Below are 27713 nucleotides of genomic sequence, written 5' to 3' on the forward strand. Positions count from 1 at the left end.
AGCTGGAGACAGAGTATATACTGTACACCGTAGTATATTTTAGGATGAGACATTTTGATGGCTTTGTATATGGTGGTGACTCTAAGGGGCACTGGTGGAAAGGGACAGTTGTTTGGTGTTATGTAGATAATAAGACAGGTTAATTATAGATATATTGAAATTACAGATATGTTTTGACTTTCAATCAAACATTTTGCTATAGCATGTTTTGGAAATTCAGAATCACAAATAAATTAAAACTACCTATACAGTATAGGTTTCATCAATTAATCAATTTCATTATCAAATTGTGTTATGAAATTGATAATGAATTTTTGGATCAGCTTGTAGGGAATTTGTAACATGGTTTACTTTGATTTGTAAGACTTTGCAAAAGATGTTTCTTTCCTAAGTGGAGATTTTGGTCAAACATATGTTTTTTCAGACCATTTCAGACAATTTACGGAACAGAAAAGTAATTCATGACAAACAGGCTTTACGCAGCAATTTAGGCATTCATTGAATTTATAACAACATTGTGTGTCAGTTTCGAACATGTATATCTGACACAACATCCTTTGTGAATAAATCCAACTCTACTGGCTCTAACCTCAGTCAGGACTTTTTAAGATCATATTGCAGCGGCATAGTTGGAAATATAAATTAATTCTTTATTGTGGGGCAAAATGTATATTTGAATGAACAAATGTCTCAATGGACTGAGAACTCCAGCACAGTAAGAATTTAAAAGAAGCAAAACTATCTGTTTGCATATCTGTTTGCTCAAACTGACAGCCATTCAAGAAGTTAAGTAAACTGATGAAACATTAACAGATCATGACACTGACAGCACAACTTAACTAACTTTCCCAAAACAAAATGACAAAAAGTAATCCTATAGACGGGAAGGAAATGAGACGAATAAGGCTTTTTTTTTTTTTTTAAACAAATTAATTAAATTGTTTAACTGATGACATAAGACGTAAAAGTAAGGTACAGATATTAAAGCGTTACGAACAAGCGTGCAGGCAACATCAACAAGCTACAAATGGCCATTTTATTTTATTGAGAAAAAACACGATATTAACCAATCCTCCTCTCAACGTTGTTGTTGATTAATTATCATACATGCAAGCATTAAAACTGTCAGTATTGTAGAAGGGAGAAGTCCAAGTTGATGACAGGATATGCTGCTTGCTATTTTTCCGACAGATTAAAGGATGTGTGCTTCGTTGGGGGCGGAGCTCTTAAAAGCAGGTAGCAGTGTGATTGGCCAAATGCTGCTAGGCAGAGCTTTGGCGAGGCTGAAGCTACATAGCCCATTAGCCGCTCTTTCTCCTGGATAGAAAAAAAAAAATTGTTCCTGGGGTGGCAGCAGGTTTTGGGCTTTACAAGGAAAGTGAGGCGTTGACATGGCAACGAGACCAACTGTCTCTTTTCATCGTTGTATCCACGCTTCTTCCCTGCTCACATGGACTCAAACTCATCAATGCGCTGCTTGGTGTTGCCCTGGCGGATCTGGCGCAGGGTTTTGTACTTGTCTCTGCCTGCCCTGACGTTCTCGGCATGCAGCATGTCGTTCTGCGTTTTCTTGGTGTCATCCCGGGCCTCGGCCAACTCTGAACTCAGAGCCTGGACAGAGGCAAGAGACAGAGAGAGGGGTGATGAGAGATGAGCAATAAGATCAGTGGTGTATAATTTGCTAGAAAAAAGCCCGGTCAGCTTGGTTCCTGTTTTCGGCAACAGCTTCTTGTTGTTGATGGTTGTCATTTTTGCATTCATTAAGGCCGCGTTCACACTGCCTGCGTCAGCCGTCCGACGATCCGGCAAAAACGCAAGTCTTTCCATTCATTTTGAATAGGTGTAGTGCCTTTAGGCTGTGGCGGGGGTTTGCTGCAGGGGGGATACTCAAAAAAATGCAGCGGGCCTGCGGCGAAATGTTGAGACCGACTCAACTTTTGGAGAAACGGAACCCAACATCACGCTGCAGTGGCCAATGATGTAAGCGGAGATCAGACTTGTCTGTGTTTTGAGCTGTGGTTTGAGGCGGTGTGAGAATCCCGTACAGTTAACAGGAAACATCACTGCCTTTATAGCTGCCACGAGAAAGTTTTAAAACACTGAGGGTTAAAAACGAAACGCAAGCAGTGAACTGCCCGGGAGTTAGGGTTAATAGTGTAATAGCTGAATGTTTCCTGCAACAACAAAGCACTCGCTATGTCTCGCTCGTCTCTTTTCTTTCTCTCTCTTCCCGTGAAATAAGCTGCCTTTAAGTGCGGTCGGAAACGTCGAAATCTAGAAACGACTTATGGAAAACCGTAATTGTGAAATATAAAATCTACTTGTGCTTTGTTGGGGGGTTTAAGAACACAACAGGATGTCACACTAATGGGCCGTGTCATTAACACTCTCCCCCCGACGCACCACCCTGCGGCAAATCGCCGGATCATTTTTCTTGGTGTGAATGCCCACTTATCTTAGTGTTTATAAACCTTTTTTTTTTTATGAATACTGTTAAAGCTCTACCTGTAGCTGTTTCTTGACACGTTCGTTCTTCTGCGCCTCAGTGATGCGTTCCTCCTCACTGCGGTGGCTGGTGACGCCATCGCTGAGGAGCTCGGCACTCGCCTCGGCGTTCGTTTCATCCTCCTCATCGTTTTCTGGCGCCGGCGGAGATGTCATGGCCGTCTTTAGCTCCTCCCTGGTCTTCTCCAGGTCGTCTTGTGCTGACAAAGCCTGTAAAGAACACACGTGCATACTTATGAAACAGACACTGACCGTTTACAGACATTAACACAGAAAGATATGGACTGATGCACACATTTAACGCTAACCACTAAAGGCATATACACACTCACACACACACAAATACAGAAGTTATGTTACTTTGAGTTGCCATTCTGATGCTTCATCTTCTTTTTTCCTCTTGGCTTCCTCAAGCAGAGCTATTTTGGCAGTGAACTCCGCTAACTCAGCAGCCTGTCGACATAACACATGCCGGTAAAAAGTTACCAAATTGAACTCAGTGTGGTGTCTAACCAACAGTCCAAAAACCAAAAGGTATTTTCGATTTACAATAATACAAAACAGATAGAATTAGCAACTGGTCATATTTGAGAAATTGGTAGTTCTGCTTGATAAACGATGTCTTCTTTCATGATTTATTATTTGAACAAACCACTGTATTAATATCAGTTAACCCTGGACTATTCATACAATACAATATATCACTGCTTGTTATAATTTTAATATACTGTATGTATAATAATACATTTAAAGCAAAGTGTAAAACGGTTTTGGAGGTATAAAAACAACAATACCATATGTTAAATAAGAAGTAAAAAAGAATAAATACATGGAATTAAAAGGAAAGACTGATTTAATTGATGGATCTCAAGGTTCGTTGTTGCCACCTGATTTCAAGTGTCACTTTTACCTGGATAAAAGCACTAAACTCAAGGAGTAAATGTTGGCATAAGGAACCAGAGGCTGTGACTGATGTGTGAGTGCAGGTACCAGTTGCTCCTGGTTCTTCATCTGGTCGGCAGCCTGCTGAGCCAGCGCTGCCTTGGCTTCCTCCGCCGCCTGCCTCTCCCTCTCCAGCCGCTCTGCCTCCTCCTTCGCCCTCTTCCTCTCCTGCTCGAGCTCCAGCGCCTTCCTAGTCTGCTCCTCCAGCTCTGCACGCATACACATGTAAATGTAAGAGTTACAGACCATCGTAGAACGTGTGGGACTGTGTGATCGGTGAGGACAAAGGACATTACAAAGTTGGTATTCCAACGTTTCACAAGAGTTTTACATATGACCTCCTAGGACTCCTCACATCCTCACTCTCAAGGTCTGAAACTAAATAGAAGTACACGAGCACATGCTTGATGTTGGTGCAGTCGTACCTTTCTGAGCTCTCTGTGTCTGCCCTTCGATCTGCCTCAGCCTCTCCATCAGCTCGTCCTTCTCTCGCTCTATCCGCTCCTTCTCCTTCTCCGCATGCTCGCGCTTCTTCTTCTCGTTCTCCAGCTGCGCTCTGTCCAAATAACCCAGAATACAACAGTCACACCCAGCCGGTCGCTTATCTGTTGATCGTTTGAAGTTATACACCATGAAAATAGTCTTCAAGGAAATTCAAAGAATGTTTGTGTTGAGTCTGGTCTTAGAGACTTTTTCTCAGTGCCGCGTTAGCTGTTATAATTTCATGTAAACGCGTTACCTGATTTCTCACAGTAACCTAGTTTATCTGTGCGTGTAAACCTGCCGATATGAAGGATTAGTTTTTGTGACATAATTTCAGGTAGTTCATGAATAATATCCATAAATAATATCCTTGAATAATGCCATAAACATCTTCACTTGATTCAAATACAAACATCAGATCCTCTTTTCCCACACTAATCCATAGATATGGGGCAACTTTGTAGTCTGCTTGTCGTGTTCAATTCTCTTTGGAGGTACGGATTGGTGTGCATATGCAAACATGTTTTTGTGAAGCACTATATAGCATTTATAGAAAATGTATTACATTGTTTTACTTCTTGCTACCAACAATAGAACGAGCTATGTTGTGTTTGTTTGCTTCTGCAACAGGAGCTCCTGCAGACGAGGCACAGCAGCTTGGTTCTTTCACCGCAGCACTGCCCCCTATTGATTACAAAGCTTTATCAATAAATAGCCACTTCCAACATGAGCTAATGTGTGTTCATTCAGAACGCCATGCAGTAGCCTACACACTGGGTGTGTACAGGGTTAGAAGAAATACACTTTGTGTGAACTGACCCATACCCCAACCAGCACTCTTCCATTTACTGTAAGATATTTAGGAAGCAGAAAACACTACATGAAGTGATTTAATTAACCAGTAAATGAGAGATAATGTACATACATATTCTGCTTAATGTAGTTTCCTCTCATTTACATTCCCTGTAGAAAATGCAAAGGGCAAAGAAGAAACACAAATTCCCAGTTGTTGTGTAACTTATTTTTACATGAATACAGGCTCATAGTGAACTGTAGGTCTCTAAGCAATTAAGACCAAGTGAATTAAGACTGACTAGAGTAGTATGAGAAGTATGTATTGCATGTAAGGCTAAATTATAAGCTGACTAATTTATTTCTAACAGCTAGCTCAGAGTTAACAGATTCATAGAACCACATGGCAGTCGAATGAAAGTAAGTTTACTATACTTTTAAAATTGTAGAATGCCAGTGTGTTGTTAAATCAATTAAGAATCGACAAAAAAAGCACATTGGATTACTGGAAACACAGGAGAATCAGAACTTCCAGCAGGAAAAAAATGGAAGATGGTGCTTCCGGACCAACCTATAGTACTGAAAAAGGCAAAGCAGAGTGTATTGTACCTCTCCATCTGTTTGTGGTGCTTCTCCTCTCTGGCCTGAGCCTTCATCTGCTGCACCTCAATGGTGTCGGGCTTCCTCCTCCTCATGTACAACTCATGGTTTCCCATACATAGCGCCAGGATGCGCTTGTTGATCCGCAACCGAGGGGCGTAGAACACAAAGTCCTGGGGAAGACACAAAGGACGGACATGACAGTGTTAACACATATTTCAAAAAGATAACCAATGACCAATCACACATCATTCCAACACTTACTGGAGCTTTCTTGTCGATGGGCTTGATGACAAACTTCTTGTCGTTGAAGGAAATGTTTCTGATCTCACTCCAGGGGAAGCCGATCTTTGGTGACAACCTGAGTGGAGCGATTTTTTGAATGAAAGATTAAGGTAGATGAAGATGAATCATTTACTTCCAAGCTCATCCACTTATAAACATCTCCATGCTTTCAAAGTTTCAAAAACCAAAAAACTATTTTGAAATGTTGGATGTCTGAATGAAGCCTTTGAGTAGTATTTTGTTTTCTGTGTTCAGGTTGTTCATCAGCTGTGCTGTTCAACGCCAAAAGAGGGCAGTGTTGTCAAACCAATGCAATCCATGGTCCTCAAAAGTGCGGAGAAAGTCACACTTCATATTCCTTAAACTAGCTATAATAAAGCTACAGCAGTCCCCTTTTAATGCAATAAATCCCAGATAATACAGTGATATGTCAATAGCAGATTCATATTTTCTTTTATACGGAAAAGTGCACTTGTGTGTGATGTGTGTGACATACCATTAAAGACAAAGGGGATAAAAAGTTCTTTGATGGTGATGTTGCCACTTCATACAATTTTACAAGAGATGTATTCCTCCAATTAAAGCCTATTGCAATCAAATTGTTTCTTAACTGCAATGGTGGGTCAACTGTAGTAGGGAATCTTCCTAAAATAAACTGAAAGTGGGTGTTAATTTTCTTCCTCTTTATTTTGAGTTTTCAGTTTTGTTGAGGTGCTGATTACATCAACTAAGCCCAAGCGTTTGGACTCACAATGCTTTAAAATCAAGCAATGTCTACAGGCGACCCGTCGTCGCGTGTTCCATATGTCAGCGTGATTATTTTCATTTTGTGACTGTGATGGCCTAAGCCACACAGGTTAGACAGCCAGCAATGGTAATATAGTACACCATTTCACCCCATGCTTTTTGGTACACATTAATTAATTCAGTCACACTTTAAATAATTTCAACATTAAAACAAACCCATTACATTGTTTGATTAATTAATAATCCACATTTATTTCCTGTAGCTTTATATGTTTTAAATGGAATACACTTTTCTACATTGCAAGGTTTTGTTATATTAATCATTATTTTGTTGTCTTTGTTACCATGCTGGTGGAGAGGTCCTTCCTGATGCAGAAAAGTCATGGCCAAGGGTGAAGGACTCTTATATACTATGGCCTGCCAATTGGGCCGTACCATCAGATGCCATGCTGGAGGGGGGTTTAGGTTTAGGTTGGCGTTTATTTGTATTAGTTTCAATTATGTCTATTTTAGTTTCCCCTGGGTGGTTATTTGGTTTGGCCCAGTTAGTATATATGTTCCATGTTGTCTCATTTTTGGGTGGGCAGGTTTGATGTGCACATGTATTTTTTGTTATAGTTATTTTTGGGTTAAGTTATATTGAGTTTACCTATTTTAGAGGTTTATATATTAAGTTCTTTGTCTTATATTGTTTTGTGAATTTTTTGGGTAAATAAAAACCCACTTTTTTACAACGAACTCCTGTTATCCTAATTGTCTAACTGCTTGGTCTCTGACAGTGACATTTTAATTACTTTTTTTAAATGTGCTCTAAAGGCTTAAACTATTCAAACATTTTCAAGAAAAGCAAAGACTTAAGTAAAATAAAATAATAATGTGCAGCACACGCGTGCCCAGATAGCTCAGTTGGTAGAGCAGGTGCACATATATAGAGGTTTAGTCCTTGATGCAGTGGTGTGGGGTTCGACTCCGACCTCGGCCCTTTGCTTCATGTCATTCTCCCCTCTCTCTCCCCTTTCATGTCTTAATCTGTCCTGTCAAATAAAGGCCTAAAATGCCCAGAAAATAATCTAAAAAAAATAAAATAATGTGTGGCACAATGAAGAGTTTTTGTTACTGCTAATCATCTTGGGACCCCTCATCTTTATCTTGTGACCCTTGAAGGGGTCCTAACCCCAAGGTTGGGAATCGCTAAAACCAAGCTCCGAGGGTAAACTGTGTTACTAATTAATGCTATGTGAGGTATGAAACTGCAATGAATGCATCTAACTTCGTCAGAATGTTGCCACCGTATGTGTGTGTGTGTGTTAGTTACTTGTCTTCGTGCTCATAGATGTTGAGTCCCAGGGCATCGACCCCCAGCCACAGTTCTGTGCCTTTCTTGTTTTTAATTTCAAAGTAGTTGACACCGTACATCTCCAAGTCCTGAGCTATCTTCAGATACTCCATCATTGCATCCTCCCTACACACACACACACACACACACACACACACACACACACACACACACACACACACACACACACACACACACAATACACAAGTGAATATAGGTGTCAATGTCTTTAAAAATCATAATCCTCAAACTTGGATTATACAGTGATTTCTCTTCTTTCTGTCAGCCCCCAACAACACTCACTTACCTGAGCATGCTTCTGTGCTCCTCATGCCAGGTCTGTATTCTGTCCTCCCATTGTTCCTTTGTCAGCTTGTGTTGCTCCAGAACTCTACAGGGCACACATGCACACACAAGAAAAATATGTAATGAAAAGAAGAAGAAAGAAGAAGAAAAAAGAAGAAATACTGCGATACTACAGAATGTTCTCTCTGTTGGCCAGTAGCTAGTCTGCTGAACTTCATCATGATCAGGCTGAGAGTTACAGATTTAACTACCATGCTAACAATGTTGCCCAGGATAATGGCAGGATCACCATGCAGGTAATTCTGTGGTAACACAGTCATCTATGAAACATCACAACATGATGACCAGGCCACACAAATGCCTTGCATCCGCCACAATCAGTGTGTGTGTGTGTGTGTGTGTGTGTGTGTGAGAAATGGTGAATGAGAGGCAAACTGTAAAGCCCTTTGTCAGCTGGGGTGCAGTCCATTTACCATTTATGTAAATCAATGCAGTTTTCAAACTTTAAGGGAATAAATTATCTTAATTCAGATCCTCACAAGTATTGTATAGTGTGTATGCACCGTACCGTTGTGGCAGTAGCCGGTCGGAGGCCAGGTAGCCGGGCTTGTGATTGTCTTTGTTGTAATCTCCGTACTTGGCCTGGACAGCGTAGGAGGCCACAAGCACGGCTGTCTCTGGGGGACAGTAGTTCTCATCATTCAGAATGGCCTCCTTCACCTGCAGGAAGGACACACGCACGCACGCACGCACGCACGCACGCACGCACGCACGCACGCACGCACGCACGCACGCACGCACGCACACAGCCAGTAATAGCCTGTAGTTAGTATACAGAACCCAAGGGAGAGATGATTGAGGTGCTTAGGCAATCTTTCCTGGGTAGATAAACCTTAGAGAGATTATAAAAAGCAGCAGTTACATCTGTCAATATGTCGAACCGGAGTGAAATATTTATATTTCAAGAACTAATGGACATCATGAAATTTGCTAGAGACATTAATATAAAGTCTGGGAATCCCCAGGCTTTACAACTACCAGGTATGGAATTTTACTTTTCCAGCACAGTTATTGTTGTGGTATTGATGCTATACAGATACAATACCTGAGTTTCTGCACTGATACCAAGAAGATACTTCCGTAGACACCTTACTTTGACAAATCTATGCAAAAATGTTTTCTACAGAGCCCCTAAGGTAACATGAGCAAAAAAAAATCTGCGCACGCAAACCCTTTTCATGTGCGCACATGAAAGTGTGCAAAACTTTTGTGTGAGCACATGAAAGCCGTATATTGATGTAGCCTGGGCCATGACAGTGACAGCTAGGAGAAATGACTGCAGTACAGGAGTTAGTTGAAATATATTTTATTATAAGGTCTTCATGATAAGGACATTGCTGCTTTGCTTGCAGGTCGTCACCATTAATTTGTTTTGATACGACATTTATAACGGATTTTAAAGTCTTGTAATCTGTTCTGGAGCAAGGGATACAACGATTTGGATCGGGCAATTACTTTCATTTATGAACAGTTACAAACATCTGGCCAACTCCACGGTTATAGATGGATGTACACAAAATGCAAGGAGAATGGATTAAACATAAGGAAAGAGGATGTTCGATTAATTCTATGAGAAAAGGGGTGTTGAACGGGACATTCTAAAACGCTTAATGTGAAAAAGCTTAACGTGGTTTAATGTACCTAAACAATGATCAATGATTACCAAATTTCTCTCTCATATTGCTCCTCATAACCACTGAAAACCGTCAAAAAATCGATCCAAACGTCCAATTATTATGGACGTTATCTGACATTAAGTGTTTCTGCTTCATTAGAGCCTATTGTAAGGAAAAAAGCTTAACATGGTTTAATGTACCTAAACAACGATCAATGATCCCCAAATTTCATGAATTTCAAAACGCAGCACCAAAATTATTTATTTCTTCTGTAAACTCGAAAATACAAATAAAAAATCATTAAAATCATGAACTCAAGTGTCATTATGAAACACATAAAACAGACACAAAGTGATGGTCTGTACAGTTGTGCTGTTATAGTTATATGTAGTTTGCTGCTAGCATGCACCCTGACCCCCCCCCCCCCATGTGAAATACCAAACTCCTTCCTACATACATTGCAAAACGCTTTGTTTGCATCACGTAAAACTGCAGTAATCCAGGGGTATTTCCCTACCCAGTCCTCCCGGTACCTGCAGAGACGTTTTTGCTTTTTAGCTACGTGTTCATCGGGTCCCAGGACACCAGCCTGAGCCTCCATTTCAATATGAATGAATGAAAAATAGCAACGTGTGTTATCAAAATTCGCGACTAATGTTCTATCGGACTATATAACTACTCAAGAGTTTTTCGGGACGTCTAGTCACCCTAGTAGACTCTTATGACAAATTGAAGCCTTTTGGCATCTATATAAACTCATCTTTAGCCGCCATCCTTTCTAACCGGAGTTCTTTGCTGCAGTGCTGCTGACTGTGGCACTGGCACTGTTCATAACAGCGCAAAATGGGTTTCAAAGCGGCGCACATGAAAACAAATCTAAAGTTTAGTTTCATGTGCTCAGACGACTTTCATGTGCTCATGTGAAACTTTCATGTGCTCACATGAAAGTTTCATGTGAGCACATGAAACAAAACTTTAGGTTTTGCAATACAGTTACAGTGCTAATACAATACAGTTTAAAATGAGCTACATTTCGATTTAAATGAGAAAATATCAGATCAAGAATAATTAAACAAGACATGCCAGAAATGTAAAGCCAGCTTTAGTTAACAGTTGCCAAATTCTCACCTTAAAACCCAAAATTCTGCTTACACATGAAGACAACAGCTGGAAATTACAGCTCAATTTTCAGAATATGTCCACTGTGTTAATACCATTTTGGTTGACCTGACCACCACAATATCTTGGAAGGCACAGTAATCTATCAGTTGTACAGTACCTGCAGGAAGAAGAGCTTCTGTGTGATCTCCTGGATAAGTTCCTCAGAAACATCTTCTGGGAAGAACTTTGCTCTGAACTTGAACTGCAGAGGATTCTCCTTCTTCACATCCTGCTGGGTCACCTGGAGAGAACACCCACACACGACATTTCATCTTCCACCCTTCACGTGTCTTTAGAGTATGCGAATTTATGAATACGGAGGAAATCAAACTCTGTCACTGTCTTCATCCAAAACAAAATTAAAGCTACATTCATTAAACAAGATATTTTCACTGATGCTGGTTTTATGCACTTTGAATTAAAGATTCTGCCAAACAGAATATTAAAGTAAGATTATACACACACAGTCTACTTCTAAGGCTTTCTAGCATTTAAGTCTGTTTTAAGATTTAAGACTGTTTACAGGCTTTCAAAACTTTAATATCATGTTTTCAAGTCGTGGGAATGGATTTATCTGCAAATGCACAAATGATAAAAACAGGAATAAAGTTATTAAATAGAAGTGGTCCTTGAGTGGTTGTATTTCGGATCTCTCACCTTCTTGTTGAGCTTGAGCCATGTGACGTAGCCTTTACTGTCTGTGTACTGCAGGCCAAAGAACCAGACCTCCCTCAGACCCACCGTCTTCACCACCTGAAACGACACATGCTTTTCGTTTTTATCCGTTTACAGGATACAATGGGATTACCCTTATCACCTGCAGTGAGTACTGGTACAAGACTGTCAATCAAGCCTATATAACAAGCTTTGCACAAAACTCTGCGGCAACTTTTTATTCAGAAAACAACAATTAAGCAATTAATATAAATAGAAGTCTCACATTGTACACTTAAAGACTTGTAGTTGAGAAATAAAAGATAAACTATGTCATAAGTCATGACATGTTTTTTCCAGCTTTTCTGAATCACAGACTTTATTTTCTGCATTAATTGAAAACCCTGTGGAGATATCACTGGAAATCTGGCAAGGGCAAGTTGGCGTTCAAGAGTTCAATACTTTCAGGATTTAGGACTACAAGTTGTAATGCTCAATACCTGTGGCATGAGATAAAGGCTGTGCATCATCTCAATGGTGTCATTTTTTGACGGTAATTATACCAAGGCATCACAGTTAATTTCACTATCAAATACTGATGATTGAACTCTGTACATGTCATAACTTTAAGGACAAATTGGCCTTGGTTTTACACACAGACCAAGGCTGAATAGAACACCAAAAATAAAAGGAAATGTACATCAAGTACAATGGTCAAAAGGATGTGAAAATCAGAACAAAGTGTACAGACCAAACATGCTATAACAACTTTCACCTTCATGGGAAGACAACAAGATTTTGAAACCTGGCTGCAGGGATTTTCTCCTGTTCAGCCACAAGAGCATTCGTAAGGTCCAACACTGATGTTGGGCGATAAGGCCTGGCTGTACAGTCAGGGTTCCAGTTTATTCCAAAGGTGCTGGATGGGGTTGAGGTCAGGGCTCTGTGCAGGCCAGTTAAGTTCTTCCACACCAAACATGGAAGACCATTTCTCTATGGATCTGGCTTTGTTCCATCCCCAAACTAGCACGCTACAAATCATTGTCTGCTGTGGCTTTTAGATTTCCCTTAATTGTTTCCAAGTTCAAATGTACTGTACATACAAATATGAGGACACAGTTGTCCACTTACTCTTTTATATATTTAAATTTAGACTTAGTTATCTATGAATAATTAATGTTGCAATAAAAACTGCACACACAAATAGTTAATTAACAGTAACAAGAGATCCCATCCCAACGGAAAATGTATTTTTCTCCATTCTTCCATCTTCTCTCTTCCTTTTTGAAGTATTTTCCCTTCTCTTCCAATTTTGTCTACCCTCCCTACTCTCTCAAACATTCTTACATGCTTTGTCAATCACTAACTGTCGTCCCATTTACAGAGAGAGAGAGAGAGAGAGAGAGAGAGAGAGAGAGAGAGAGAGAGAGAGAGAGAGAGAGAGAGAGAGAGTCCCTGGGGAGATGCGGACGCTTACTCAGACTCTGATGTGATTTATACGTCAGTACGATGGCACTCACTACCATATAGTTAACTCTCTCACACACTCAGACACAGAATGACATGCCTACATAAACACAAACCCATGTGTATCAACATTTACGGGCATAAACAAATGCAAAAACACACTGAAACACCCATCCAAAAAATGTTGTGGTAACTGTACAATCTCACACTCACACACACACACACACACACACCAGTAGGGCAGGGAATGCAGTATGCAGGGGCAACTATCAGGATGCATATTTAGATATGAATATGGAATAATAAGTGGAAGAGAGAAGAGGAAGACGGGCATCATAAAAGTGTGCGTTTGACCCATCAAAGTGATCACTTTCAAAGGCTTACGTGTTGGTGTTTATGTTAGTTTGATTAAAAAGCTTGTCCTACCTCACTAAGGCCTTTAATCATTGTGTGTGTGTGTGTGTGTGTGTGTGTGTGTGTGTGTGTGTGTGTGTGTGTGTGTGTGTGTGTGTGTGTGAGAGAGTGAGTGAGTGAGTGAGCAAGTGAGTGAGTGAATGAGTGAGTGTGTGTGTGTGTGTGTGTGTGTGTGTGTGTGTGTGTGTGTGTGTGTGTGTGTGTGTGTGTGTGTCTGTGAGTGTGTGTGTGTGTGTTTGAGATTATGGGTGTTTATATTTAGCTTGACAGCCTCTTTATCAATGAGCCCTCTCTTCATTCATGTGAAGCTGCACCATTTAAAAATGAAACAGCTTTCAGGACCAGCTGAAGCCTCCCTCTTGCAGGACACATTATCACAGAGCTCACCTTTCACTGCTGGACATGTAATTTCCTGTACTGTATGTAACCTCCCCACACATGCAGTTAAATGATCACAGGGAGACGTGACTGTTTTCATCCCACAACACTAAACAGTGCTTGTGCACGCTGAAGAAATATCGCTAGTTGAAGCTGATCGGTTTCATATGTATACTGAGGCATTAGCATCACATTCAGTTTCAGTGTATCATGTATCCCATCTCACTTGTTCATGCTGCATTCAGTCTGACCTCTTCAACTCATAATCTACAAACTCCCCAAAGGTCCACCACTGAGGTCTATCATTACTTTTACACCTGTCAGCTCACTCACTTCTCACCTTCTGTCTGCTAAAAGTCCCAAACCCAAAATTAGAAAAAAAAACAGAAAAACAAAGCAAATCATTACATTTTAGAAGCTAGAAGCTGCAAATGTTTGGTATTTTTTGCTGAATGATTCGATATTCAAAACAGTAAATTCTCTGTCAATTACATAATTGATTAATGTCATGCCGCAATTGGTTATAGTACTCATTGGGAGGTTTCTTTCAGAACAACCCTAGTCTATATCCACGACGTTCCACTTCCGGGATTGCTCCGGTGCAGTAGGAAATTCCGCCGGATGTCCCTCTTTTTGGCCGGACGTCTGTTACCTTCCGCTTTCTTTGTGTTGGAATTTTAAACTCCGGTCGATTTATGGTTACCTGCTCCTCAGATCTCTGCAGGGTAAATCCAGACAGCTAGCTAGACTATCTGTCCAATCTTGAGTTCAGTTAGCACAGTAATATTAGCACTAAACACAAAGTTCAGCCGTGGCGAAAGGGAATGCCGTTGGTTTATGACGAACTAAAATATTGGACAAAGTGAAATTTAGACCTAATGATGTCACTAAATGGAAAGTCAGATGATCACCAAAGTTATTAGAATTCACCCCGAGGTGAACATGTACCAAATTACAAAACACTCCATCCAATAGTTGTTGAGAAATTTCAGTCTTGACCAAAGTGGTGGACTGGCAACACTGCCCTCCTTAGAAAAAAGCAAATTTCTTATTTGAATGGTCAATTCCAATTTTTGAAAGTATAGACAAACTGTTCCGGTATTGCACTAAAAAAATCTATTATTGGGCTATTATATTTCTTGTACAGTATGGATGGGACTCTCTCCCCTCACACAGCAACACTTCTAATAAGACAGATGTATTGTTCCATAAAGCTGTCTTGTACAGCCTTAAAAGCTTCTGTGTTTTGATCTCATACTATAAAGCAGAACGTAGATAAAAGACCAACAAAAAAACAGAAAAAAAGAATTCTCTCTTTGATTCTGTCTTCCTCCCTCTACGTCACCACAACCCCAACAGCCCTTTAGAGCCTGACCTGAAACAATGCTGAAAGCTGCCCTTTTACTTCCCAGACACACATTCACACACAGACCCACACCTTCCACCCAACACTTAGATCCACTGTCTCCTAAAAGCTCCCAGTTTAGACAAAGAGCACTTTGTGTGTCATCTCTGAACAGAACCAGTACCAACCCAAAACCAGCCAAGCACCCACTGGCACACACACGTTTACTTTCAGTATTGCTTTCCATTTGCAATGGAAAACAAACGATGCGATTCTTCCAGCAGGTCACAGAGTTCACTTTGTAAAAACACATTTCTGACTGTCTACTCCCGTCCAGTGATAGATGTATTTTCTGTGTCCTTCCTGCTGCTGTAGAAGTGTTTGTCCTCACAATCTACTCAGGGATCATGGTCCTTGAAATTAATTAAAAAAAAACATATATGTATGTGTGTGCTGGTATGTGTCTCTTACCTGGTCAAAAAGCTGTTTGCCTGTCGTGTTGGGCTGGATGGCAAATTCCAGCTCCGCGTCCATGGTGGTGACGCGCACATTGATCTGCAGAAAAGAAGAAAACGCAACTAAATAAATTGACCAATAAATAATGCATACATTAGATTTATAATTCATTGTCACAGAAATTTTAAGACTGGTTGTGTGAAGACTTGGTCGCAATTTTTAAGAGAACTCGAGGAGGATCTTAAAACAATAAGGAGTCGCCAGCAGATGGTGTTACACACAGAGGCTTAAAGTAAGTTTGAAGTACTTAGAACCCTATATTTATACGTATTAGCCAAGGTCAGAGATGACTGATCTCTGTATAACTATGTGTGATCAAGAGATGAAGCTCATTTTACTGCTGTGAGAACATTTGATTCAGTATGCACGGAAACATGATGCAGCACCGGCCCACACACAGGCGGAGCAAGACATATACAGTATGATGCTTCACATGTCATGAACCTAATGAACCTGTATGCATTACACAGAGCTGACACAGTCTTAGACAGTAATGTGGACTGTTGGAGAATATATAAATCCTGAAATCTTTTGTACAGAATATGAGTCTGATTCATGATCATGGGGGGTGTAGGAAATGTTAAGAGCTCACACCTCAGACTAAGCACTTAAAATGTTAATTAACAGCTGAAACAATATGAAAGAAATGACATGAAAGTGCTTAAGACTTGAAGTGTGAAAGGGCAAAACAAAGAATGAAATAGTGTGAAACAAATAAGGAAAGTGTGATGGAAAAGTCTATGAAAAAATGTAAAGGTTTAGCGAATAAGGAACAAACTCGGAATAAAGTAAAGCCTATGAACTACTGTTGACTGTTTGCTAGCTGTGTGTGTGTCCTCCTATCAGACTTCTATAAATACACTCCCCCCACACACACACACACACACGCACATACACACACACACACAGTCCATATAAGGCACCGGCTGTTTACGCCACTCTCCTTGTGCCAGGAAGCTGCAGAGAGGAAGCTGCTTTCACTTTACTTAATGAGGGAAAATTATTAGGAAAACTTCACTTAGCAGTTGCAGCAGCCTAGCCTCAACCACACATGAATTATAATTAAGTTTCCACGCATGAATTTTTCATATAAGAATAAACATTTGTATAATAAATGTATCTCTGAGATTAGAGAAAAGAAATCCCAACTGGTTCTTCAGAGTGCAGGCATTAAAGAGTTAACGTTTGCACCCGAACAACCACAACCATTTGGAGAATGGGTCAAATCCTCTTTGGCAAGCCAATAAATTATGGACAAATGCATATGATCACATAACTGGATGAAAGGATGAATCAACAAGTGCTACAATATAGTGAATATCAAAGCAAATATCAAATCAATCCACCCCATCTGCATCTAATCCAGATAAATGTGTAATTTCCTTATTTCAAAAATAATTCAAAAGGTTTACACTTTTTCAATCTCTTCTTTAAAATTGTTTCTTTAAATAAGACATTGGGCTCCTACATTAAATCATTTTACCCTTTTTCTCATTAGGTTGAAGTGACATCCTCTCTATAGTTTTTCTTACGGTTTTCTTTCATACATGTTCTACATTCAGTGCAATGGTGCAGGCTCAACCATCTGCAGCTGAACGCAACAAAGACCAAGGAGTTGGTGGTGGATTTAAGGAGATCTAAGCCACATATGCTACCAGTCTCCATTGAAGGGGTCAATGTGGAGGTGGTCAGCACATATAAGTACCTGGGGGTACACATGGACAATAAACTGGACTGTCACTCACAACAACTGCAGAGAAACGGACCATGAGTAGGATGCTGGCAATCAAGACCGCCACCCACTACACAGCACGTTCATTAAACAGAGGAGCATGTTCAGTGGCAGACTTCTGTCACTGTCATGCTCAACAGACAGGTTGAGGAGGTCCTTTGTCCCCAGGGCCATCCAACTCTTCAATACCACACAAAGGGGGAGGGGAGAAATGGACTTTTCAGCATGAGCCTGTCTTTCTCAGCCCCTACCATTATATCACTTTGTCTGCTGTACACCCAACTGTCTTTTAGGCTATATTAGCCCTCCAAAATCTGGACTGTGGTCAAAACATCTACATCTTATAACGTATTCCCTGTTATACAGTACGGGCCAAAAGTTTGGACACACCTTCTCATTCAATGTGTTTCTTTATTTTCATGACTATTTACATTGTAGATTCTCACTGAAGGCATCAAAACTATGAATGAACACATACGGAATTATGTACTTAACAAAAAAGTGTGAAATAACTGAAAACATGTCTTATATTTTAGATTCTTCAAAGTAGCCACCCTTTGCTTTTTTTGATAACTCTGCAAACCCTTGGTGTTCTCTCAATGAGCTTCATGAGGTAGTCACCTGAAATGGTTTTCACTTCACAGGTGTGCTTTGTTAATTAGTGGAATTTTTTCCCTTATTAATAAAAAAGCAAAGGGTGGCTACTTTGAAGAATCTAAAATACTTTTTTGTTAAGTACATAATTCCATATGTGTTCATTCATAGTTGTGATGCCTTCAGTGAGAATCTACAATGTAAATAGTTATGAAAATAAAAAGGAAACGCATTGAATGAGAAGGTGTGTCCAAACTTTTGGCCTGTACTGTATATTGTTTTTAAAGCAATTCTATTATGGTTACAATCTTGTCTTTTCATAGTCATAGTTCATATTTAATAATAAACTATTTCACTGTTCACTTTTGCACTAACACCATTGCACACACTCTACCATAGCACCTTATCATGGTCATTGCATCACATGGTCAGTCCATGCCAGACCTTTCTAATCACTTCACAAATTGTTAACTCTTTAAATTTCTGTGAGTGATTTTTATGTATGTGAGATATATGTGTGTTTGTTGTGTTATGGTTGTCTAAGCTACTGGATGCCTACAATTTCCATCGGGATGAATAAAGTATCTATCTATCTATCTATCTATCTATCTATCTATCTATCTATCTATCTATCTATCTATCTATCTATCTATCTATCTATCTATCTATCTATCTATCTATCTATCCACAGTATGTATATTTTAGATAATGTGAATAATGTCTTTTTTTTTGCTGCTCTCCCTGCACACTATTTCTGTCCTTTGATTTTAATCAGTGCAAAAAAACCAAAACTCAAATATAGGCGCATCATTTGGAATTATTCATGATGATAAATAAATATGAAATAAATGTTTTATTGCCACTGGGGAGGCAGCAGTGAGGTGCAGTGGAGTGCGGCTCAGCTGCAAAAAAAAAAAGAAAAGACAACAGTCGCAGGAAGATAGCTGGTATAGAAAGGGATTCTGGGAGTTATGCAGTCAGGTGTGACTGAATATGAGCATCTGGAAAATGTATTCAGGGCCGCTGCCACATCAACATCCGTGTTAGTTTGAAGTGAAACTTGAATAATATTAACAGCTTTTAAGAGTAATGAGCGGCATAAACTATGTTTTACAATGATACCTTCTCTCTCTCTCTCTCTCTCACACACACACACACACACACACACACACACACACACACACACACACACACACACACACACACACACACAAGTATGCAATCACACATTTGTGTTTGTGTGTGTGTGTGTGTGTGTATAGCCCTATCCCATTGGAGGTGTTATACATTATACTGGGCTGTGGTGTTCTGTGCTGCAGTAAGCAAACCGAGCTGCAGTGAACCAGCTGACACTGTCCTTAAGTAACCCTAAAGGAGAGTGAGATAAAAAAACTTGTAACCTGCCTTCAGGATAAAACCGCCGCATCAGTAGTGTGTGTGTGTGTTTGAAAGAGAGAGAGAGAGAGAGAGACAGACAGACAGACAGACAGACAGATAACGCCTGAGGTGAATGGAGTGCATCAATCATAAGAATCCATCAGTCAGGAAATACAAGACTCACAGACAGCTCAACTGACCTGAAACCCCCCCCCACACACACACACACACACACAATCTTGCAAAGATATAACCAGATATTTGGCAACACTTGGCTTGACAAAATGACTTCACGATTACTCTCATCAAAATTGTAGCTAGTTAACGAATTGATTAATCGAGTGCTGGTGTCCATTTGTTCATGTGCGTGCGCAACTGTTCTTGTAATTATGAAAATCAAATGTCCAATGAGGGTGAAAGATTTGGTTGTAAGTGTGTTTTCTGCATTTGTTAGGCTCCAGATGGAGAAGAAATAGTGACAGTGGATGTTGGGAAAGTATGGGAAAGCAACCATATGGTGGTGGTGGTGTATGTGTGTGTGGTGGTGTGTGTCAGAGTGAGATAGACATCTGTGTGTGTGTGTGTGTGTGTGTGTGTGTGTGTGTGTGTGTGTGTGTGTGTGTGTGTGTGTGGAAAGTGCAGCCACATAGTGGCTTTACATACATGCACAATATGTACACACAAGATGATAGTTGACAGTGTACATATCATTGCATGTCATGTGTCTCTGTGTTCTGGCTGATAAAGTTTCCAAAGTGACGCCCTTATGGCTGATTTTAATGTCATTTTCTAAAAAGGGATTTTAACACTTGCCAGGGTGACTAAACGAGGATTGACCCCTCTAGAGGTGAGATACAAGCTCAACAGAGAGACAGCCGAACAATAAACAGAACAAAACCTTAACTTAAATTAAATTAAATTAGGCTACTTAAGGTTGCAAGTACCATTACCAATTCATCTGATAATTGTTTTTGATCAATTGATTAATTTTTTTTTTGTCCATATAATATCATATATATATATATATATATATATATATTTGGTTGGCTGTTAAATTGAAATATCCACAATCTTTCACTAGACTCGCAGACGCCACCTTTAATGTAATGTCTTGAAATGTTTTCTTTTGTCCGACCAATAGTCCAAAAATATATATTACATTTACAGTGAAAAGCAGCTAATCCACGCAGCCTTGAGAAGGCTGAGAAATGTGTACAAAGTCACATACAAGACTAAGGTTTTTTTAAGTTATGTTGCCACCACAAAAAAATGGCATCTCTCTCCCAAGCAACAATCTCTGTAGATTATGTTCACAGAAACCTAGATATACGTAACACATACTGCATATAATAAATACCTACTAAAACTTTGTTCCTTTTTATTTAGGATGGCCTCAGCAAAAAACACAACGGATGAGGGGGAAAGGAAAAATTAGATTGTGGAAACACTGCAGTTCTGCACAGAGGTGAATAACATCCATTTCCTTTGTGCAATGCAGTAACAAAAAAAGACCCCCTATTATAAATTTCACTATTGTCTGTGAAGGGAAGTGTTTCAAGTGTAAATGTGTTTGTTCCTTTGTCTGTGCCTGCAAATATTTGGACATGAGCGTTTTTTAATTTGCAAGTGTGTGTGTGTGTGTGTGTGTGTGTGTGTGTGTGTGTGTGTGTGTTTGTGTTTGTGACTGATTGCTGGAGCAGAAAGACACAGATACAGAAAGAGAGCAACAAGTCTTCTAGCTGATAGCTACAAAACGTTAGCAGATAAAGCAGCAGGCGGTCTCAGCCTGTCCGCTGACCACAATCCTTTCTGTTGCTGTTGTCTGACTGCTACAGTAAAACTCTTTTTGGTCATGTGTCAGAGACATTGAATATCTTTTTGTATAGCACATACTATACAAAAAAAACTGCTACTATTGCTTGCAGTACTGCACAAGTAATAAACTAGCTATATTAGTAATGATCACTACTGCCTTTACTTATGCTCTGAGTACTACTTTCATTGGTGCTTTTACCATTTGTGCAGCTACTACTGCTACAAATAAGTGCCAAGACAAAAGAATTAAACTCAGGCAACTAGCAGAAACAAAGCAGCCACTTCTCCACAGAGGTGGTATACTGTATGGAGCCTGGCAGACCCGGGGCAAAGCGTTCAGTCTGGATACTGTAGAAAGCCTCTGCATGCTGTGAATTCTAAGAAATTTAACATACATGGCTGGACAAAATAGTTTGAGCAGCTGGTCAAAGTTTAAGTTAAAAGGTTTCCAAACAGTTTTCCACTTCAGCTCATGTTTATAGAGCAGGAACAGAAGCACTGTTGGTTCGTTTAAACACAGTTAAGCAAATCTTGTGAATGGGCAGCAGAGGGATAACCTCAGTAGAACTGTTTAGAGGGTGGTTCAGTGTTTTAAACACTCAGGAAGCTCTGGCAAATATTTGGATGACATTGTTGAAATCAGTATGCAACAAATCCAACGACTACTACTACTACTACTACTACTACTACTACTACTACTACTACTACTACTACTACTACTACTACTACTGCACAGCATGTCACCCCAATGCTAAGAACCTGTTGTTAACCTTTGAAAAATACATTTTAACCGTGTAAGAGGTGCGCCCAACCCATAATTGGGCCTGGCAGGTTTATCAGCAGATATTAGCTTATCATTGATATATCGGTATCAGTGTATAAGTCTGCAGAAAAGTAACAAGAAATTGTAGCAAAACTAAAATGTCACACTCAGTAGCTAAAAAGTAGCTACAGTTCTTTAATAAGCAATTGTAAAAGGAGCCTTATCAAAAATGTTTAGTATGTGTTATAAAACAAAAAAATTGAATTGAATTGTTAATGACGTTAAGACGAGTATTGTTGAGTAGTGAGAGTAACAAACCAATATGTTATTTTAAAAAAACAATAATTTTTCCTTTTTATCAGGAGAAAGGTTAGAAGATTATCCTCCTTCCTCTGACTTTATATTTCAAACATTGTTCTGGTAACGACCTCCTATTAGTGAAATGTAGGAAGAACGAGAAAAGGCTTTAATGAGTCAATCCGCTATAATATACTGTGCAGCTTCCATAATCAATGGAGAGTAGATGTTGCAGAATATTATTTTAAGAAAGAGAATAAGATTTATTTGGATTGTAGTACACTGTAAACCCGAATAAGTTAACAGAACTCAAAAAAGTGAGGCAATCAGTTGCCTAAGTTTTTTAAGTTGATTAACTTAAAAGTCAAAATTTTCCGAACTTAAAAGGTTGGTTTAATTGCTACTTGTACCTTTTGATAACAGTTAAATTAAAAGTGCTCATTTAGCTCAACTCAAATATTTGCAGTTTATATGACTTACAGTTTTGAGTTTTCAAACCACAGGAATAAGTTCACAGAACTTTAAAAAATAAGTACACAACCACACAATTTTTATGTTAATAAAACTCAATGTTTATTAGTTTGTTTTGTCATTGTTTTAAGTACACATTAGTCAAATATGTTGAGTTTGTTTACTTAAAAACATGTGATTCAAAACTTAAAAATTTTAGGCAACTGATTGCCTCACTTACATTAAGTTCAACTAACTTAATATATCTAAAAGTCGTGAACGTCTGCTTTTGAACAGTTACATGTTAAAATGAAATAGAAAAACATTTATAAATTAAAATAAAAAATAATTTTAAAATATACTTATATACTTTAATTGTATATTAAATAAATAAATAAATTTGAGAGATTTTAAGAAGAAAAACTCAAAATTCTCTGATCCTATCCTTCCAAATGTGTTCCTGGTCACTTAAACGAACACGAATTTAATGGGACTTTGTCTTATATCGTATCCTCCAGAGTTAGAGAAGTCCATAAATACCCTTCTCATCTCAGTGTGTGTTGTAACTCTGTTTCGCGCACCCACTGCTAGCCTAGCACATGTTGTACAAATCACAACATGTAAATAGGGAAAAATGTTGGCGTTATTTTGTCACTTATTAGGAGCATAGATGGAGCCAGATACCTCCAGGATCTGTGCTAAGCTAGGCATGGGTGCGTCAGACAGAGATACGCGACGAACGAGAGATGAGAAGCGTATGTATGGACTTATCTAACTCTGGGGATACTGTGAATAAATCCCAATAAGTACCGTATTTTCCGGACTATAAGTCGCACTTTTTTTCCTACTTTGGCTGGTCCTGTGACTTGTGCGACTTTGTATATCAAAATATATATAATTTAACATGTTTTTAAATGTTAATTCATACTGAACACATTACCATCTACAGCCGCAAGAGGGTGCTCTATGCTTGTGACAACTAGAATGCTGCTCCTAAAGACAACTGAGAAAGAGAAAAGAGATAAACTGCAGGTAGTAAAATATGCAGCCGAAAACGGTAATCGAAAGCAGCAGAAAGAAAGTTTGAAACCAGGGAGAAACTTGTGAGGGACTGGGGCGAAAGGTGACTCTTATGCAATGAAGAAATCAAAGAAAGCTAATCGGCTAATCGCGGGGCTGAAAGCAAGATGGCCAGAGCTGGAGGAACGAGTCACACATGGGTGCTTGAACAACGTGCGTGCTGGGAGAGGCTTGTCAACGGTGCAGTTAGCTTGCTACGCCGCCACCTGGTAGTTGTTCTGTGTGCTATTGTATAGTTTAATAACTGTTAATGTGTTACGTTAACATACCGGACACCTCACTGTATTCAGCCTGTTGTTCAGGGTGCTATTGTGTAGTTTTGGATTTTGTGAAATACATTTCTAAATAAATGCGACTTATAGTCCGGTGCGATTTATATATGTTTTTTTCCTCTTCATGACGCATTTTTTGACTGATGCGACTTATGCTCCGGAGCGACTTATAGTCAGGAAAATACGGTAGGCATGTTTCTTCAAGGCCCTAGGAAATAAATATTTATCACACATTTCTGATATTGACCAGACAACTAATCAGATAGTCAGGAAAATAATCCGAGTAATCAAAAACAATAATACCAAAATGAAATTATCGTTCGTTACAGCTATAAAAGAAAAAACACTGCTTTTGGCTTCCTTGCTAATTCCTGAGTAAGGCGACAGGGCAGCAATTTGGATGAAATTTCAAATTTTCTATAGAGTTTAAGAACATTTTCACTTAAAACTCTAAAATGTAAATGTTTTACAAACCATATAAAATGCACAGTGAAATGTGAGTCATCTTGCGCGGCCCCCCAATGGTTAAGAAAAACATTAAAACATACAAAACATTAGCGTTACTTTTGCATTATATTAATGAGAACAAAGGCATATTGTGTAGTTTGGGCCTATTGGCTGAACACCTGCAGTAGTGCAGTAACTTTTTGAGGCATTATTTAGACAAAAGGAGATAACTTTGAACTAGCCTTTTATAATGCTTTACCCTGCAGCCTTTTTTTCAGATGAGTTTCTACATCATTAATTCATTCTTGAGGGTCTGCAACCTCGGGGATAGTTTACCACTTTCTAGACCAAGTTAAATCTTTAGAGTGAATTCAAAAGTGTTGGTCAGTGCTTTGGGATAGCTGAGGTGCAGTGCATAGATCACTCCACAGATTACCAGGAAGGCATCGCCAAGTCTGGGAAGGCTGACCACGGCATCACTTTCAATGACGACAGTGATTCTCACAGGGTGGTAGTGAACTGGACTTGCGTCATGGTCACCGATGAAAGTAATGAGGCCCACTGCAACACCATCAAGCTCTGGCTCATCAGACTCATCCTGAATGAATGAAAAAAGAGATACTAATCACAAACTAACACATGGAACAGAACAGATGACATAATTTGTCTTTCCTTTACCAAGTCCCATTGAAATCCAATACCACTTTTACAAAAGAGATCTGGGTCTCATTGTAAGAGTTGAAAAACATAAGATCCATGTTCTGCACACATGAATCAGCCAAAATACCAGAGAATCTAAGTGCTGACTGAAACCAAGGACATTTACAAGAAAATGTTTTACTGAACATTGAATAAAATGTTAGTATTTACGGGTTAGATAATACACAGCAGAATCTGTTAGTGACTTAAGGAGACTCACTGTGCAGGTTCTTAAACATCCAGAGACGTCCTCGCGCAGATACACAGGAAGGACGTGGAGAACAGTAGTGCGCTTGGTGTGTATGTCATGGATTTCCTATTCAGATAAAAACAGAATTGCATATACTGAAGAGTTTACATAAAGCTGATTTTAAACAGTCCAAACAGAACATATGTCCACAAATAACCTGTTAACATCTTTAATGCAATCAGACAAATGGCAAACAAAGTGGACTAATTGCAAAAGTCAAAAAGCTCATTTCAATCATTGAACCTGTTCAATGTTCTACTGGTTCAACCTATGAAATGTGTAAAAATCTATTTACCTGTTCATCGTGGATTTTTAAAATTTCAGCCAGAGCATCTGCTGTCTTCCCAGTTTTTGATGCCTTCCGTCTGAATAAGGTCATCAGTCGAGGAAGATAGCGGTCAAGCTCAGCATAGCACGTGTTGGGCAGGTTCTGATTTGTAATCCGCTGGAACTCTGCATACAACTACATAGAAATAACAGCCAGAGGAGAATACAGCAACAACACTTATTAAAAAAAACAGTTCAATTTGAAGAATCTTGCACACATTCATAAAGCAAAAATATCAGCCAAATGAGTAAGAATCACAATTTTCACTTTAAAAGAGAGAGCTGATCCATATTACCTCAGACTCTATTTTCGTTCACTGGTGGGCAGGACATCACTATGGTCTATCGGATGGGGAAATGTGGTCTCCATCATCTTTCTAATGAGGGGCAGTTTCTTCTCAGTCTTCTTCAACAATTTTTGCAAGCAAATACAAAGTTAAGTAAAATATGATTAGTAGTATTCGTGAACAGAACACATTCATTAATTGTTGACTTAAATACAGCAAAACACTTTATTTTGATCAAACAGGCAAGTACAAAAAACAATGATGTGTGTATGTGGGAGTGCGTATGATTTGGGGTTACCACACTAAAACCTTGTCTGAGAAAAAAAAACAATTCAAGTTATTGGTATTTAGAGGGCGGGGGTGATAGAAGAATTCACATTCATTGGATTACCTGGTATCGTTATCACATCTCCAGTTATCTTCCTTAACTTCTTGAAACTGGAACAGCAAGATGCAAAGGCATAAACTGATCTGAAACTGAACAATTAAAAGCATTCAAAGAGTGTCAAATTATAAATACTTCCATTTATAAATGTTCCCTGTTAATGATCTTTTCATTTAATCCCCATAAGTGTCAAGTTACTAAAGCCATCAAGCAAAATTAACATTACTGTAAAGAAAAGCAGCCACACTTGGAACCTTAGTGCATGGTTAATCAACAATAATACCATTTCTACAAACCAAAGCTTTACTGTTAAGGGTTTTACTTTATTCATCTTTGTCATGAAAAGCAGCTTGTCTCCAGCAGGGTCGTTTTGTTTTAAAAACCGAGGCAACAGTAGGCAGGCACGGGCAGTTGACTCGTTCTGTTAACAGCAACTCGCGGTTCTCAGACAGTCTGCTCACACAGAATTTAAAACTAGCGCCCTAGAAGCTACACAGAGAAGCGGGACTTGCAGTGTAGGAACTCAGTTTGAGGCGTTCATGCTTTTTTGTGCACTATTGAAAGTTTCCAGCAACAAAAACTAACTATCGCATACGAGGTGTCTGTTAGTGCTTCTACTAACAACTAATTTTCTAACACCACCTTTAAGCGGAGAATGAGCGTGTGATTACTAGATTCATCCGTCGTCAAATTCTTCAGGGAGTCGGTTAGTGGTAGCTAGGTCGCTAGTTGTGCTGCTGGAGGCGTAACGTCAAAGTCCTTCTAAATAGTATATTGTAACGTTATTGGTCGCGCTTAAGTGGCTAGCTAGCTCTTTAGCAGCTAACCTATATCTGACAAGTTGCCAATCCCTACAAGCCACTCCCGTGATAAGCCAGTGAAGGGCGGGGGCTTGGAGAAGGTCTACGCTCTCTGAGACAAACACATACAAAATTAATAAAAGAAGTAAAAGCGAATGAATATTAACATTCAAAACTTACAGTAAGTCCAGTGAGCCTGATTGATGCTGCGTAGGTAGTTTCTGCAACCCTACTGTCTGCTGCTTCCCGCCTTGCTGCGTTGTTCAAACTTTTCTTCTTTTGTGTTTTTCCAAAGAGCGGTAAGGAATCAGTGTAGTGTGCAAATTAGCGCCACCTTCTGCTTCGCAGGTTGAATCAGAGATTAACTCGCCATACAAAATTATCCCTGCAGCTGCTTAAATAAAAATAAAAGAATATATAGGCTACATTAAACTGATGAAGCAAAAATAAATAAAATAAATACATTTTGTCCTCCACTAATGTCTAATGCATTTCAGACCATTTGCTATTGCAATTTATTTATTATGATCG

At 39.3% G+C, this 27713-nt stretch overlaps 1 protein-coding gene across 3 annotated transcripts in view; it reads right to left on the reverse strand.

Moving 5' to 3' along the window:
• Positions 1-486: 486 nt before the first annotated feature.
• Positions 487-27713, reverse strand: part of LOC120569748 (radixin) — a 47544-nt gene continuing 20317 nt past the window's right edge. The window contains exons 3-15 of one of the 3 annotated variants that reach the window (XM_039817795.1): positions 15563-15646; positions 11491-11586; positions 10952-11074; positions 8565-8716; positions 7998-8081; positions 7670-7816; positions 5587-5683; positions 5332-5495; positions 3873-4003; positions 3496-3656; positions 2866-2958; positions 2506-2715; positions 487-1611 (exon numbers count right to left, since the gene is read on the reverse strand). In XM_039817795.1, the coding sequence (XP_039673729.1) occupies positions 1447-1611; positions 2506-2715; positions 2866-2958; positions 3496-3656; positions 3873-4003; positions 5332-5495; positions 5587-5683; positions 7670-7816; positions 7998-8081; positions 8565-8716; positions 10952-11074; positions 11491-11586; positions 15563-15646 (1707 nt within the window). In that variant the 3' untranslated portion in view covers positions 487-1446. Of the gene's footprint in view, positions 1612-2505; positions 2716-2865; positions 2959-3495; positions 3657-3872; positions 4004-5331; positions 5496-5586; positions 5684-6698; positions 6764-7669; positions 7817-7997; positions 8082-8564; positions 8717-10951; positions 11075-11490; positions 11587-15562; positions 15647-27713 lie in introns of those variants that run through there. The other 2 variants (XM_039817794.1, XM_039817796.1) reach the window with 2 other exon arrangements.

The sequence above is a fragment of the Perca fluviatilis genome, chromosome 12, assembly GCF_010015445.1.
Source record: "Perca fluviatilis chromosome 12, GENO_Pfluv_1.0, whole genome shotgun sequence".
Classification (NCBI taxonomy): domain Eukaryota; kingdom Metazoa; phylum Chordata; class Actinopteri; order Perciformes; family Percidae; genus Perca; species Perca fluviatilis.